The sequence below is a fragment of the Peromyscus eremicus genome, chromosome 17 (assembly GCF_949786415.1).
Source record: "Peromyscus eremicus chromosome 17, PerEre_H2_v1, whole genome shotgun sequence".
NCBI lineage: Eukaryota > Metazoa > Chordata > Mammalia > Rodentia > Cricetidae > Peromyscus > Peromyscus eremicus.
In genome coordinates, this window is record NC_081433.1 from 29,163,761 (window position 1) to 29,181,582 (window position 17,822).

Consider the following 17,822-nt stretch of genomic DNA (forward strand, 5'->3'; position numbering starts at 1 on the left):
TTAAAATGAACACATCGTGGTCCTGAGAATTTTAGCTCATTGCCTCTATGACTGAGAGCCAAAATTATTTACTGTTTAGGTATTCTATATCTAGCTTAGTCCATACTGATGAATTGTAACTATTTTTTACTATGAAGTGGAATAATTATGAAATTAATTTTTTGAAGTTTGTATGCAAGGTAATGTTTCAATGTGAGTTTTCATACATATATGCCATTCTACTTAGTTCTTGTTCATCCCCACTCTCAACTGTCTGCCTTTATCTCCCCATTTAGACTCTGATAGTCATCTTGCCCACCTTACAAAATAGAAAGCTCTTCCGAGTTCATGCAGGTGCTAACTGACAAATGATACTGCACGAAATTGAGAAGTTTATACCAAGCAGAAAAAGTGATCAGCAGAGTAAAAAGACAGCTTAGAGTATGTTGGAACAGCTTTGTCAACCCCTACTGAATCAGCCAGAGGATTATTGTCTAGAATCTGTTTATTACTCCAAAAATAAAACAGTAAAACCAGAAGAACATATAGTCCATCAAGAATCTAGTGAAACAGAAAGGCAGTTCTAAAAAGAAGAAAAATAAATGACCAAAAATGTTTGGAAAAAATGATCAGCATCCTTAGCCACGAGGAAAATGCAAGTTGTACCTATTTGAGTTCTGTCTCATCTCATGTTTCAGAGTTATTGTCAGGAAAATGAAAGCTGGTGAAGATAGAGAAACTCTTCGACACAGCTGGTAACAATGTAAACAGGAGAAACTGTGCACGTTTTAACAATTGTTCAAACCTATATAATATGAATCTAGATGTCTTAAGAAATATAGCTTCACTTCTAACTACTTTAATAATGTTGAATCACTGAAAAACCTGGATATTTAAAGCTGGCATGACCGGATTTTTAATGTTTCTTGCCTCGTAAGAAGTAATCTTGGGTCTATTTAATGAAATGCAAACGAGAAATAGCAACAGCATCTCAGCTCTGTGTTCACATTCCATTGGCACCCTTTGGTATTTGCATGCTTTTGCATAAGTTAATTTAACTTATGAGTATAATATAATAGTAACTGAAACAAAGAGTTACCTTAAGTACAGATTACATGATGCAGCAATGGCCACTGTGTTTAAGTGTGTTGAATAGAGGCATTCATATGCATAAATACTTATCTTCCTGTGTTTACCAGGTAAGCAGGCTTTCTATCTAACTGCATGGGCAATTGCCAACTTATGTCATCCTCTTAATACTGTGTTAGTCATATATAGAAGTAAGCACTTTTGAATGAGTGGTAAGTAGTATTTTAATACGAAAACTGCCGTGTATTGATTAATGGTATATGAAAAATTTAAATGGCATGCATTACATTGTTAATAATTAAATCATTCCTAGCTTTCAGCAATCAGAAATTCATACATCCATTTCTTTATGTAATAATAATGGCATTTTTATCATTAAGTTTAAAAACAACATCAAAGTATGGTTTTTAGAGGGTGATTATTGTAAGAGGATCACATATTTAGCTTAAATGGCAAATAATCCCATGTTACCTCCCTTAAGTGATATCCCAGGATTCAGTTGGCTGTTATGTTGAAATACTGTGAAGAAGTGAATAAAGCTATGAATTCTACAAATAAAAGGTATATTTCTCTGGTGACCAAGATAACTCACAAGAAAGAGAAAGTAAAAACAAACAGACAACAAAAAAGCTAAGCTGTTGTTCAATCTTTACTGCTAGAGATCTGCCTTCAGTACTGTGGGCAGAGGAAGGGAGCCTGCTCCCTGCAGTGGCCCCCTGGCTGCCCATGGAGATGTCACTCACCCAATTTACAGACACATAAATAAATAAAGATTAAATGCAAATTAAAAAAATACTCTTGGCTTTGTCTCCCCAAATCTTATATTTTCATGTTGAAATTAGCAAAATACAGTAAATACATTAATGTCACTTTGTCATAAAATACCACTAATCATTATGCAAAACTAAAGCTTTTAGTTTTGAAAATGAATGCAAATGAAGCTCAATGAAATTATTCTTTAATATGAATAAATTATCAGATTATATTTTAAAAGTAAAATTTATAAAAAAACATATTTATATCAGGTTCATAAATTCTCAGAGTATGCTGTTTCATATCATCAAGAGTGAAATTTTATATATAATATTGTTTCGATTAAATTTAGATTAATTTCTGTCACTGTTTTTCAACATTTATTTTGTCATGGACTACTTATTAAATTGATGAAAGGTTGCCTATGAATGAACTAGACCAAAGTTTGTTTTTTTCAAAATAAAATTGCCTGAAGCCAGGAACCAAATAAAATGATTTTGAAAATACAGGCTATGCATTCAAAATCATAATGAATGCTTCCTAATCCAGTTGGGCCTGATTTATAGAGTGTGTTCTCTATTCAAAACTTATTTGACACAGTTTTGCAAATGATTCAGATTCAGCGTGTGCTGGTTTATTTCTATTTGAGCTCTACTCTACATTGTCAAAGCAGAAAAAGACAAATGGAAATATTTAAAGCTCATTGACTTTATAATACGGACATTGTAATCTACCCAGTTCTCTTCTTTTTCCCATGCATAGCCATATGCCAAGTACTACCTCTGCTTTTACTTGAAATAGTAAATAGACACAACAGTAACTTATTGTGGACACTGTTCGATTCTATTTGTGTTTCACTGCCTTGATTGAGGCCACTCTCCAGGAAACAGTAAGCTTGCTCTGGAGATCATTCAACATACATTGAAGGCTTAATTTTATTCCCCACTCAGTGTGTGTGTGTGTGTGTGTGTGTGTGTGTGTGTGTGTGTGTGTGTGTGCACTCAAGAGCTTGCATATGTGTGTTAGAGACAGTTTGCCAAGTTGACTTTTTCCTTGCATAATGTGTGCCTTGCAGATCTTATTCAGGGCCTCAGGCTTGGTGGCAAGTCCCTCTACTGCTGAGCCATCTTGGTGGGCCCTAAATGACTTCATTCTTGTTGCTCTCCTGTAGCACACCTGATATTGTAGATCCTCATGTTTCACATGGTACATTTGTTTATAGTTACTTTCATGAGAGATTTTTTTATAGTTTACTTCAGGAAAAAAAAATACTACCACTTAGGAGTTGTTTGAATTTGGGTAAAAATGACTAAATTTTTCTTTATAAAGTCAGTGGGGAAAAAAAATGTACTGCTGGGCTAAAACTAAGCATGAAAGATTTCATCTGAGAGGGACAATTTGTCAGAAAATTATGAGGAGGTGGAAACAGAGGGCTATAATGGAAGCGGTCTTGCCACATTAACTAAATCATTCACTATCATAAACTCTGTAATAAATCCACAGACCACACTTCAGACGTGCAGCTGCCGGCTGTAGGCACTCACCCGCAGAAGCACAGTCTCTCTCCAGAAGGTGGTGCTCCACCTCACTCCTTGGTGAGCACCTTGGGCCATGCACTGAAGAATGAATCAGGAAAACGGAAATGACAGCGCAGAAAGTTTCACAGAACTCCCTAGTCCTAACTAACCTTCAGAGGGGTCTCATGGCAACTACTTAATACCCAGGAACAGACGGTGCAAGCAGTCCGAAGCTTAGACCGCAGTCAGGAGGATAAAATGTGCTTTCTGAAAATCACTGTATATTCTGTAAAGATGGTATTAATGAGTGAAATTTTTTATGCATACATTGGACCTTATGCCACACTAAGTACTGGAACCGGATAATAGTTTTAGAAACCCGAGTTCCCTGCCAGGTAAAAGGCCAGATGCAGACGCTTGCGTCTGGAATCCAGTGCTCTTACTGGTAAGAGGAGAGCAAGAGACAGGAGAATTGGTCAGAAGCTGGAGGGCCAGCTAGTCTGAGGCTTACAGGCAGCAAAAGAAACGCAAACCTCATGAAGTGGAAAGTTGGAACCATGTCCCTAAAGCTGCCCTCTGACTTCCACAGTCCAAAGCGCCTTACTTGCGTACACTCACTTTGAAAATGCACCACAGGATTCTAGCCAGTGTGACTGGGGAGAACGTATTATCCTTCAGCATCAGTCTTCATCTTCCAAGATGAATATGACAGAGTTTCTCGCATATTATGTTATTCAATAATCTCTGGCCGATGAAACATACAGTTTTGCCAAATAAACTACACGCTTGTTTAATCTGAGCTCTTGGCATCTTAAAATTTACTCTCATATGTTAAAGTATTTTCTACAGGCTATAATTCAGAGCATTCTAAAACTAATTTATAGTACAGTATCTCAACCCAATTATAATGGTAGCTGTTCTGTATTCACAGACAATGCATCTACCAGGTGAACTAACTCTATTCTTGCTACTGAAGTTGACAAGAAAGAAATCTTAGACATATGCAGAGTCTCAATAAATAAGAAAATGAGGAAGAAATCTCATCTCCTTGATAATGATGAGTAAAAGTGATGGGCACAAACCTTGTAGAATGCTTGCCTCATCCATACTGTGATCATTAAAGAAACTTGGAATGTTTACAATCAAGAAAAGATGTCCCATTTTAGAATCTAAAAGTAAAATTAACTATTCTGTATTTTAATAGGACCCAAAAAAGGAATCAGATCAGTGACAAAAGAGCCAAAGATCTGCCCTTTGACCATGCTAGCTTGGAAAAGAAACAGTGAAATATAATAAAAACAGTGCTGACCCTTACCCTTTGACCTTCCTCTTAAGGTTTATACAGTATTTTAAATATCTGACAATTAAATTAAAATTATGCAAGAAATATTTATTATCCTTTTCTAATATAAATAAGGTATTTAACTCATAAAAATGTACCATATAAAACAACTTTAATTATTAACCACTAACAGGGTATAGACTTAATATTTAAACAGGGTCATTCATTTCATACTCTTCATAGTCTTGTTCAGTTAATAGTGTTATCACTCTCTAAGAGATGAAGAATCTAGAACTCAAGAGTAGTTCAAAGTCACCCTGATAAGTAGCCAATCATAGCCTCAGGATACAAAGCCATAACCTTAACTTTAACCCTTAAGAACATCATCAGTACTAACTAGATAAATGTATTCATTTACTTACACACATGCATTCACAGAAATTCTTTTATCCTCCCTTGTGGTGAGCCACAAGAATACATTATAAGGAGTCCAGCTGTGTATTAAAACTATACCTTGATCAGGCCAAGGGTCAGTCAAGTGGGAAGCCATCTAGTATGGACTATGTGGTATTATGTGAAACCTCAGTAAAAATCCCCCACTCTATCCCCTACAAAGAGAAGCTTAAACCAGGATTCCTAAGTGTAGATAAGAACTTAGACCCCTTTTTCCCAGGTGGCGGTATCAGCTACAGGGACTTAAAAAAACAGAGTCAGGATATTCGACCATCTAGCAGAAGCTAAGTGGTCATAAAACATCCCAAACTTCCCAAACCCCGGAGACAGCTCATAAAACTCCTAAACACGGTTGCTGAACAAAGGAGAAATAAAGATAACATGAAAGACTGAAAAAGGGGAACTGATATGAACCAAAGGAAGGGAGGCGGGTTGTGGGAAATGAATTATGTGGTCTGTGCCTTTAAGAACTAGCCTCACAAAGAAAGGGGGCGCTCCTTCCAACCTCCCTGCTTCCAGGGAGATATTTGGAATGAGCCCCCTGCCTGAAGCTTGTAAACTTAATTAGAATAAACCTTGCTTTTGCATTCTGTACCTAAAGTCTCTGGTGGCTTCTTTGGGGATGCGATCTGGGCATAACAGTTACACAGCTTAATATTCAGCTGTGCCTTGTGAAATTTTTGTGTTCACAATTCCCATAGAGTATGTGTGTGACCTTCCTGCTTGGGCCAGTACTTGAATAAGGTCACCTAGGCAAAGCCAGGCAGGTGATAGATAGATGCACAGTTTTGTTTCTTGTGCAAATGAAGCTCAGACCATCCCCTTGCCTTGAGGCCTGGTGGCTCTCCAGAGCAACTGATTGAGGACAAAAGAGTTTTTTACATATCAAGGTGGAACGTAGGGTGGAGCAACATTCCTGAGGAGGCAGAGAACCCTGTGGCCAAGGGAAGAAGGAACAGGAATTTTCTGTAGAGGAGACAGCAAGGCATGATCAGGAAGAAGGGAAGAACATAGAGGTTTTGTAGACAGTAAGGCAGAACTCTTGTAGAGTTCATCAGAGCCAGGAGTAGAGAGCAAGCAGAGATGGAGGGCAAAGAAACAGAGGACGAAGATGAGGCTGGAAGCATAAGAGTCTAGTTGTTAGCAGGACTATGAAAGGACAGTAAAAGATAGAGGTAGGTAGATAGATAGATAGATAGATAGATAGATAGATAGATAGATAGATAGATAAACAAATAAATAAGTAAATAAATGGATAGATGCACCAGGGTCTGGATAAAAAAGAAAAAGAAAACAAAAAGATTGGCTTTGGGATCCATGCTTCTACTGTTATTGACATTTCTCAAAGTTCTCTCACTGGGAGGTTACTAGAAATTAGGCCATACTTAGTGAAATATGGCTTGTTTAGTGTATGTTTGCATGTGTGTGCCATTTTACCATTCAGATATAACCAAATTCACAGAGAAAATTAACAAATATTATGTACATAAGAATAAATTAGTTCAACAAAACCACCTAAAAAGTATTAGCATTGATGGGATGATGGGTTTATGAAATCCCAGCTATTCATTTCAGATTCTAGATGATGCGGTAGTTAATGTGGTTGTGTTGATAGTGGTTGGCAGGTAGAAGATCTAGTAAGAGAAGTTTGGAGTCTAGAACCATAGTTATCATCTTTAATATCTGGAGGCAGATTTCATATTTCTAGAGGGTGTGTGAACAAACAGGAACACAAAGGATCCAGAGAGTTGTATAATTTACCAGTAACTGCTGGTCTACGGAGATAATTACTTCATCTTTTGTCAAGACAGAGGAAGTGTTATTAAAAAAAAATTTGAACTTAAATAAAATACAGTGTGTGTGTGTGTGTGTGTGTGTGTGTGTGTGTGTGTGTGTGTATGAAGAAAAGTCTCATGTTCATAGGTTTTACTATTGGAATCTGCAGCTCATAATTGGACATTCAAAGAACTCTATTTTCGCTGACAATTATATCCCTTATCTATTTTGGAGATCTGGGAGATAATGACTATATTTATTTTCCCACCACAGAAAGTAGTTACTTTAACTGAAAGAAAGTCCTAGAGTTATGCCCTTTGTAAACAGAAAGAAAGGAGATTCCAACTAACACTAAATAGATCGCAATTTGAAGTAGTTTTTCTAAATTAAATTTCTATTTCTGTTTTACTGAGAAAAAATAAAAACATTAAATCTGAGATCTCTCTGAAACATAAATTGGACCATTTTGAATCACAAATGTTCAGCCATAGATTGAGTATAACACACTCTAAATAGCTGTTAGGACCCAATAGAAGGCATTTTGATTATATTCTGAGATTTAGTGTCCTCTACTATGAGTGGAACAGGTGATACTGGCAGAAAAGATAAGTGTATTTAGATCAACAGTCATTAACTGTTCAATACATGTTAAATCCCATCACAAGGATAAGCTTATATATAAAGACATGGATTAAAAAAAATAATAATACTTGTGACAGAAAGGGAGAGAAAAATAGACAGAAATAACAGGAGTCACCATGAAATAAGGGTTCTGATCTGAGTTTTAAGTTTAAGGTTTGTTTACCTGGTCCTTGTCTATAAAAGGTTAAGTTGATAATGACAATCAAAGAAACTCCAGTCACTTTGGGAACAAACCTTGGCATTAAATGTCAAAGTTATTAGACTTATAATTGAGCCACAGAATTTAGTGAACATGGTTTTTGTGTACCCACCATCCATAGTGGTCCATTGGGAGGTTTGTAGGATCATTGCTTGTGATGGGAAATTAAACAACCAAACAACAAAATTACAAACAAAACCTATTTTTAAGAGGATGAATAAACATAGGAGATTTATTCTAAGAAATTTACAACAGTAAATAAAGAAATTGTATTTTATCCATTCAGGGAATAAGCGCTTTTTGTTCTGTAAAAGTTATATTGTGTCAAGAGTGTAGGGAACAGAATGATATAAACCCAACTAATTGTAATGACTATGGTAAGGAGAAAAATAATAAAGCAAATTAAACCTGTGGTTATTTCAAACGTCAACTTTCAATATCTGTATTCATCTTTACATACTAGGTATAATAATAAAAGATAAAAGAAGACAGAAAATTTCACTTAAAAGTGATTTGATTGAAAAACCTTGGAGACTATATGAAAATAAGTTTTGAAAGGACATAATAACTAGTGAGAGCATATTGTAAGTGTATTTAGCCTTATCGGATAGATTGATGAGAATACTGAAAAATGTCACTAGGCTAATGATGAAGACAAGAGATCACTGGTCTCAGGAGTGACATGACAAGAGATGATAGTTTAACTGTGATTGAAAGAAAAAACCACATGATTTAAAACTCAGAGATATTTTCATGAATAAGTATGGATAATAACTATAACCTGAACTTCAGAAAAAAATAACTTAAGAAATTCAATGGGACAGAGAAAGCAGAAATGACTCTCTGGCCTATGATCATTACATGAAAAAAACATCCTGAAAAAAATTGGATATCTTGGACTTATATAATGTTTAATATTTGAAATGAAGAAAAGCAGGGGATGAAATTTATTTTCCACAAAATATTTTTCCTATCTATCCTGATTTTTATGCATGAAAGAAAAATGTAATTAAAATTTTCTATAGACATGTGTATAAAATATTAATGAATTAATAAATTACTAATAAATAAACTATTTAAATATATATATATATATATATATATATATATATATATATATAACAATAAACTCATATCCATTAAAATAATGGAACTAGAATGTAGGGTCAGAACTTAGTTACTAGGAGACTACATCAAATTATGAGGACACTAAAAATGGTCCCATGCAGTAACTTGGCTTAACAGTCTATCATTATAAGAATGATGTGAGTATATACTAAATGTCTAGAGAGATGTGATATTGAGAAAATGACCCTAGCAATATATAGATGTTTGAATGATGGATTCCACAGGTCCCCTTTCATTCAAAATGATTAAAATATTCAAACGTCTTTCCCTTATGACTTCCTTTCAGCCAACGTTCATTCAACTAATCATATTACTCTTCAGGTATGTATTTGAAAAGCTACATTAGCTGGTTATTTTAATTATTTTCAACAGAGAGCATTGTTAGCTTCTCTGTCGTAGAATTCATGATTTTATGATTCCCTTTCACTTAGTACATGGCATTTGTATTATCATTCTTTTAAACATATTTATTTATTAATGATAATCTCTTACATATATACAATATTTTATAAACACATTCATCCCCCTATTTACCTTTCAAACTTTCCCCATACCCCATTACTAGCTACTTGACATATCCTATAAAGTTATATTGCAGGAGATGTGAATTGGCAACTTTCTTTGTCATTATTATTACAATAAATACTTCATTGTTACATAAACTTCTGTTTTCAAATACAAAGTTGATTTACTTAGAATGGGATCTGAACCAAGAAGAGCATTGCCTCAGCTGAAAGACTGTATGGATAGACTTTTTAGGTTCCTTGATTCATATTGAACCACAAAGGAATACCAATTAACTGATTGATATCAACAAATCCTCTTGTAGTTGGATACCACTGATCATGGGAGAGTGAGCTTCAAATTCCCCTCTTTGACTCAGTCCTTTTATTATTAACTCTCATAGCCAAGAAATTATTATTTTTTATCTCTTTTTTTCTTTTCACCTTGCAGTATTAACTCATTTCCTTTTTCTTGGCTTTCTACTACTAGACATCTCAATAAGCAGAATGATTTTATTTGTCACAAAATGAGAATCAGGTGTTAATAAGGTCATATCAATCACATGGACCACGTGTAGTACCAGTCACAGTGATGTAATTTTAGAAACATCAGAAAACATGGTCTTAGACAGCCTTGTTGTGCTGAAAACATAATATTTTGAAAACAATAACATGTCCACCTTGCTCAAATAAATGTTAACAGCTACATATCCCCAAGTAATGGAAGGTAGCAGTTATAAAGAAAATGAAATACATTTTGTATAGATCAATAAGACTCCCCAAATAATGTACACATTATTATGTGTCCTTTGTCAAAGTATAACAACTACATCTGGTAGACACTGGGTAAAGAGATCCACACATACTTTAGTAGCAAAGCATAATATTCACTTTTTTACTGCTCTTTGTAAGAGAAATATAAATTAGTTGAGTGTTTTCAACTGTATTTAACTTAATCTATTCTATTTAAGACTACAATAATATTCAGTGACTTAAATTCTGAATATCTCTGAAAATTATGAATAAGTATATTGGAGTAGATTGGTAATTAGAAACATTACCATAACTTTGTTTGCATGAGACTATATCCAACTAGCTCAGTAGTTAACAAAAGGACAGTTTTCCATCTTAATATAGGTAACATCAAGATTTAACAAGTAAGTGAAGGAAAATACAGCAAATGAAAATAAAACCATATGGGAAAAAAAAGTTCACAATCAGTTTTCATTAACCTCAAGACTATGTTGCCGTACACTGGCATTTAAATTTGGGCCAACTGGGGCTCAAATTATGTCGCTCTGTGGGTGACCGAAACCCCAAGGCTTACAAGAATATTGAAGACACAGGTGATGCTTACATTTACAACTCAGGAATGGCTTTGTGGGCCTTTGTGTCAGCATGGGGCAAGGTCCTAGGAGTGTGAGGCACGCAGCCATGTAATTATGTGGTTAGTATATTTTCTAATTAATTTAAATATGTTCTAGAAGCTAACCTGGCTTGAAGCTAAACATTCCCGCATTGTGGTCCCCTGCATGGAAGCAAGCGTTTCTAGCATGACAGAGCTGACCTGCTCTTTCATAAACCTAGACAGATGGCTTTTGATAGAGGAAACCAAACCATTACATTTCAATAGTTAAAAATATTATTTATTCTTTCATTCAAAGATATTTAAGTTGTTATTTTTATTCCAATCTCACACTATATGGAGAAATACTTATACATGCATACCAATTATATTATAATTACGTTTCATTTTTAAAATTTTATAATAAAAGAACACCCCTTGATCAGGTCCCATAATTTGTAGATGCAATACACAGTATATATATATTTATATAGATATATTTATATATTTATATATAATGTTTGGTTTTATTTGGATTTAAATTACTGAGAAAATAATGTTGGAAACAGTACAGTGCCATTAGCATACACTAGTTTAGCTAGTATAGAATAGAAAGTAAGAGAATTTTTTTCAGAGGTATGAGTGTGTCACTTACCATGCAATAAATCAATCAATAATGCGGATATCAGGGAAAGTACAGAGCATAGGGTATAAACTTTACCCAAATTTCCCCAAGCAGCAGGAGAAACTGAGCCAGCCATTTGACAATGGTGTGCTTTGGATTCATTACCAATGAATCTCATAAGCAAACTTTATCTCTGTACCTCACCTCTTCACAGAATTCCTTGCCTTGATCCAAGACCATATATTTCAAATAATTTCTAATTATGTTTCTTGTTTACTTGTTTTTTTTTTATTTAGAAAAGAATAAAAACACATCAGCTTCCTGCTTACCCAGGTTTTCTCTTTATAATTTATGTCTATTTTCAACACCTACAATGTCTCAGAACAAATGGAATTATTCCTGACTTCATTTTTGTCTCCATGATTGTAGTTTCTTGGACTGTGAATTGAAACTTTATTTCTCTTGGGTGGTGGGTTAGTCCACCTGCCCACCTAGGTTTCTTCTGCACATGTGGGCAGCACCCTACACTGTGACGTGATGCTTAGATCTATCCATTTTGAGATTCTCTTTCAGGGTAGAACACTGTGTTAACAAAGTCAGAAAGGAATTTTCATTGTTGCTGTTAAATCAGTATCTAGTAAAGTTTAAAAAAATAATAAACAACCAGTCTGATACATGGAATTCAATGAGGTCACAGCAGCCAACTTTAGATTTACCCTTGAGAACACAGAAAATAAGAACAAGAAGAGTGTGAATAGCAAGATATACCTACCTGACTGTAAAGATATCTGAGCTGTGTGAGCAAAGACACAACAGAATGGCTTAGAAGGAAGCCTGAAATGTTTAGGACCTAAGTCTGAAAATGTAAACCAACCTAAGCTTCACATTTCTAAGACAAGTTTTTCTTATGTAAGTCATATTCACAGATTTATTATACACATTCAGTTATGTAAAACCAAACTCATCAATAAATTCCAGAATCATTTTGCTATTAAGTTATTACTAATCATAAAATAATTTCATTTCTGGTCCATTTGTGTTTTATCTTCTATATACCAAACACAAATTCAGAAAGAATGGTTGACCTTGGGAGGTCAGTTGTAATTCATGATCCTTTCATCACTGGAGAATATCCAGGGCTTAGAAGGCAAATAAAGATAAACATGGACTCACAAACATATCAAGAATAATCCAAACAGTTATGTTTTAGAATATTAAAGTTTAAAAATGTCTTTTCTTTGTTGTTCAAGTGTAACAAGCATTGCTTAATGTTTATTATATAAATACATAGGAAGTTGCTTATGAATCAAACTACTCTTCTGTTATTATAATTTAAATTTTCCAGTCTTAAATAACAGGATGAATATCATATGCACATCAAATCTAAATGTGTTCAAAGTAATTCTAGAGTAACATGATTGATCACTTTGGAAACTTAAACATATATACTTGTAAAGATTAAAATAAATCATTTGCAATGGAAAATGACAATAAAGTTAGATCATCTTTGATCTCAAAGCAATAGATGTAAAATCATGGTGGTACTTACCACAGTGAAATTCATAACCTTCAATATCCATATTGTCATGGCTAAGTTAACTATCATGGTAACCAACAGCAGAAGGACAAAGAAGTATAAGCACCTCTTTCGCCATCCATAAATCCCCACAGGGTAAAGTTGTGCATTTTCAGTTCTCGGCAGGCTGTTCTGTTGTGTTGCTAGTATATATTGTTCTCGTGTCATCTGGAGAGAAAGAGAGAAAGGAAGGAAGAGGACAGGGAGGTAGAGGAAAGAGCAGGAGAGAGGAGTAAAGAAGGAAGTGATGATGGCGGGGAGGAAGAAAAAGACAGCGAGAAGGGAAGTGTTTGAGTAAGGGAAAGTAGGAGGACATGTTAGCACGAAGAGAAAGTTAGGGGCGGGGAGAAGATGATGGAGGGGTGGTTCCAGCAAGGTAGCCGTGAAGGAAGAAAGGAAGGTGCGAATATTATAGAGGAGAAAATCATGGGGAGAAAGAGTACACAGAGAGGGAGGGAGAGAATGAGGAAGAGCGAGAGGAGGGGGGGGGAGAGAGAGAGAGAGAGAGAGAGAGAGAGAGAGAGAGAGAGAGAGAGAGAGAGAGAGAGAAATTAATAAAAAAACTAATCTTTAGTTTTTATATTTAAATGGTATAGGCACCTCAAAAAATGATCATAGAATACTCAAATAATTATTTCTGTGTAATTGTAGTGAAACAACCACCCTCAAATTGTTGTCCTCAATGTTACCAGCACAATTAACCTTTCAGTTAATTCTTCCATAAGACACATGCCATTTCCAGGCATACCTATTTAATTCCAACAAAGCATTTATCTCTTGAGTCAATGGACACTCAGCACTGAGTCCCAGTGCCTATGATTCAGCATCTCTAAGCACTGCCAAGATTCTATACCTTTCTCTGAAAAGACAGCACATAAACTGTTAAGTGTATATATTTACCTGAAAACATCAGTTTATTTCTAAGAAACTATGGAAGGAAAACATAACTATATTCCTAATTACACGGATATGGATGTAGAATTTTCTAAGTTTCCTACCTTTAGGTGATGAAATTTGTCCTTATCACTCCCCCATTCCCTCTGCCACGTCTCCCCTCCTGCTGACAACTATCTCCCAGCAAGTCCCTACCCTAAAGTTTTCTTTGCGTGCATGTGTGCATCTGTGACCCATTGAGTTTAATTAGTTTTTTTTTTCTGAAGCATTGGTAGGATGTCATTTATTTGTCCAAGGGCAATTTATCAATGGCCGCATCACTGAAGAAAATGATGCTTCCTCCCTTAATACCTGCTAATTCCCCAAACTTTAATTCAGAACTTTGTTGGTTATTTATTTGAGACATATTGAAGTGGGAAAATATAGATTCCTAAAAGAATACTAGGTACCACACTTTGATGTAATGGTGCGAGGAAAAGTCAGTTTTGGAAAAGGGAAGATGATATTTCTTGGTAATAAATAAATAAAAGTTGTAAAATTATTTTCAAAATAACTTGTTTACTGTCCTGCAACTTATAACCAAGGGTAAGGAGTCAAAGACTATTTTCTGAGATAATACTTTGAAAATCTCATCAGTATATGATAATAAATTTTCATCTATTTAAATTTTTATATTGTATGGTTTTGCATAGAAAAATAATAGTTTAACTTATATTTATGTTTTGCTCATATTTATTATTGTTTATATTTCAATTAAGAATTAATATATGCTCAAAATGTAATAGATAATAAATTATTTTAAAGTTAATAGAATCTTATTTTTTAAAATATGTAAGCATATGGAGCTATTTTATAAAGCAGTAAAAGACTCACTACAAGCACCTGCTGCTAACAATTATAAAAATAAATCGAGGATCAAAAACAAGTAAAAGTGTCATTGAATTAAGTTTTTCTGTTGTGGAATATTATTTTAACTGGGCAAAGATGTGTTACATTTTTTTATGCTGCAGACTGTTACTTTAACTGTGTAAAGGTGTGTTGCTGTTGTTTTTGCTGCATTTGTTTAATTCAGTAAAGATGTGTTGCGTTTGTTTCACCTTGCCTGCCTAAGGCACCTGATTGGTCTAATAAAGAACTGAATGGCCAAATGCTAGGCAGGAGAAAGAATAGGTGGGCCTGGTGGCCAGAGAGAATAAATGGGAGAAAAAAAATCTAGGCTCTGGAGAAGGAAGAAAAAGAGGGGGAGAGAATGAGTCACGTCTTGGTCAAGAAGCCAGACAGGCACTAGCCAGCCAGACATAGAGCCAGCAAGAAAGCAAGGAAAGGTAAACAGCACCCAAGGCAAATGACAGATAAATAGAAACAGGTTAAGTTCAAAGAGCTAGCCAGAAATGTGCCTAAGCTAGGTTGAGCATTCAAAACTAATATTAAGTCTCTTTGTCATGATTTGGGAGCTGGTTGGTCACCTAAAAGAAAAAACTTGGTACACTTGTGTTTCTATATCTATGGAATCAGTAGTGTTTTGTGAAATAAAACTTGACTTATCATTGCATATTCTTTTCTCATCACAAATACTTTTGAGCATGTACACTACCAAAGTACAATAAGGTTACATTATCCTCTAGAAGCTCTTTTTCAATAAAATAGAAGATCCAAGTGTTTACAAGTTTAGAAAACGTTCCATGGCTGGAATAATGCGGCATTAGCCATCTCAGCAGAAGAAACTGTCAGTTTACGATTCCTAAGTTAAATTCCTAACACCCGTTGTCTGGACATACTGTCAAGTAATTTGGTTCTATGATGAACTAAAAATAACAGAAATAAAATAGAGATCTTTTTCATTCATTCTGTACTTTCATTCTAACTAACCTCCTAAACAAATGCAAAGAAATATAAGTTAAATGAACATCATTTAAACAATTGGACCAGAAATATTTTTGAATTCCAGAATAATTTTGAATTCCAATTTTGAACTTGAATTCCTTGGCTTTGTAATGTTTGCCTTTGTTTGTGGTATACGGAATCATTGCCTAAAGCAAACTTTATTGGTACTTCCAATACACTTACTATAGATGAGAAGAAAGCAAATTGACATTTTTAGTACCCATGTATTTGACTGGAACCACAGGATTAGAAATGGAGAATTTTCCAGCTTGTTTTACTATGTTGACTCTGAAATGAACAACTTGACCTCTTGTCCAAGAGTACGGAAAGACCATCACTGTTTCCTGAGAGATTTCAATCTCATCACACCAAGGTGACTCTCTGACATTATTATTTCTCTCCCTTTTGCAATATGAATTTAAAACTCCTGTTCTTTTGACAACTTAAATTAATTAGGATATCTTTGTCTGGATTTTATGTTAATTTTGTACCATAATCTCACATACACAAAAATTATTTTAATCTTTCAAAAGCATAATCTTTCTTAGTTTCATAACCCAATGCATCCACCTTCTTCAATCAAGATACTGATATCTCTGAATAATGTAAAGGGATCTAAGTGCTTCTCCCAATAACTCAGATTTAAACTTTAAATGCAGATTTTGTACTTTCTCCACAAAAACAAAATCACCTTCAAAATTCTAATAATACAATAAAATTTCCATTAAGACATTAAAATGTTAAACCCAAGATATATGGGCAAATCAAACTATATTTTGTGAGTTTTTAACTATTTCATCCAAAAGTGGGTGTAAAAAATACATTTTCAAATTTAATTACTCTGTTTGTCTGTTGTAGAGCATATCTTATGGAAAAACAGAAAAGAATCAAGAGTGACTTAACATGACTCATGACTAATCATGTAGCCCTGGGAAATTTCCATGCAGTCTTTTAAGCTAAATGAGAATGAAATTAGTTACAGCAACAATGTTTGTCTGATACTTAGAGAGGTTGAGGACTCCAGCAGGGGGCAATCATCTAAAATAGTAAAACCCTGGGGATAAACTAAATATTTAACCATGTAACATGGGTATTAAAGTATTTTGTATAGATTACCAGAATTGGGTACAAATGTAAAAGTGGCAAGGAGTTGGTCTTAGTTTAGTCAAATGTTTATGAATTGATAGGTACAGGCAGTATTAATTCATGATTTAGACATTTAAGGATTTAATATACTGTGAATATTACAACAAGCACAAAATGTAACCTGTCAAGAATAACACGATTAAGGGAAATAACTATAATAATGCAATGCAATTTGCAATCCATATATAGTATATAGTATCAGATGTTATACAAAATAATAATCATTGTAAAGATAAATTATAAACACTATGGAGAGAAACAGAATACCTCACAAGGAAGTAAGAGGAGACTTTAAAATCATGGGTGTCTTGTAAGAGAGGTTAGTTTCTATATGTTTTTGCAGACTTAGAATGCCCTAAGAACAAAATTAAGACTAAGGCTAATCTGACAACTTTTGAGAAATAAGGAAAGCAAATGCATCAGATTAGACTTGAGAATGTAGAGTCAGTCAGGCTTTGGAGGATTAACTTGGACTTGCCACACACTAACGTCATTTAGAAGGATATGTTTATGATAACTGAGTAACTATTCCTTGATCCTAGTCACTAGGTTTGGAGAAATACATAAGATTATAAGGGAATGGAATTCACTCTACTGAATTTCATTGTTCAGTTGCCTGGCTCAGATGCCATAGGTCTAAAACCAGCCTTCTCTTCATTATTCCTACAGGCATATTATGTCCAGCTTCCTTCATTTAGATGTCAGAGCCAGATATATGTAGGTGTAGGTACAGACTTCAGCTTTCTACTCAAATGTTTCTTCCATTTTTTTCATGAGATTTGGTTATCATCTATAAATGGAAATGAAGTGAGACACAAATGAATTTAATCAGCTGGGGTATCTTTCTATATGAACAGGAAGAGCTAGAAATAGTAGACCCAGTTTATATACAAGAGACTAAAGAAAGAATTTAAGAAAAATTGCAATGACTAAGACCACTATTTTAAATGATTAAAACTAACATTACAACCAATTGAATAATGTTCCATTTTATTTTCTACAAAGGAGTGATAATTAACTGTAAGAAGGAT

The 17,822-nt window shown here is 34.4% G+C and overlaps 1 protein-coding gene across 2 annotated transcripts in view; it reads right to left on the minus strand.

The window, feature by feature from the left end:
* Nucleotides 1-13,035, minus strand: part of Sgcz (sarcoglycan zeta) — a 375,725-nt gene extending 362,690 nt beyond the window's left edge. For both annotated transcript variants that reach the window (XM_059244783.1, XM_059244782.1), the window contains exon 1: nt 12,841-13,035. In XM_059244783.1, coding sequence (XP_059100766.1) covers nt 12,841-13,035 — 195 coding nt within the window. The remainder of the gene's footprint in view (nt 1-12,840) is intronic.
* Nucleotides 13,036-17,822: the final 4,787 nt, after the last annotated feature.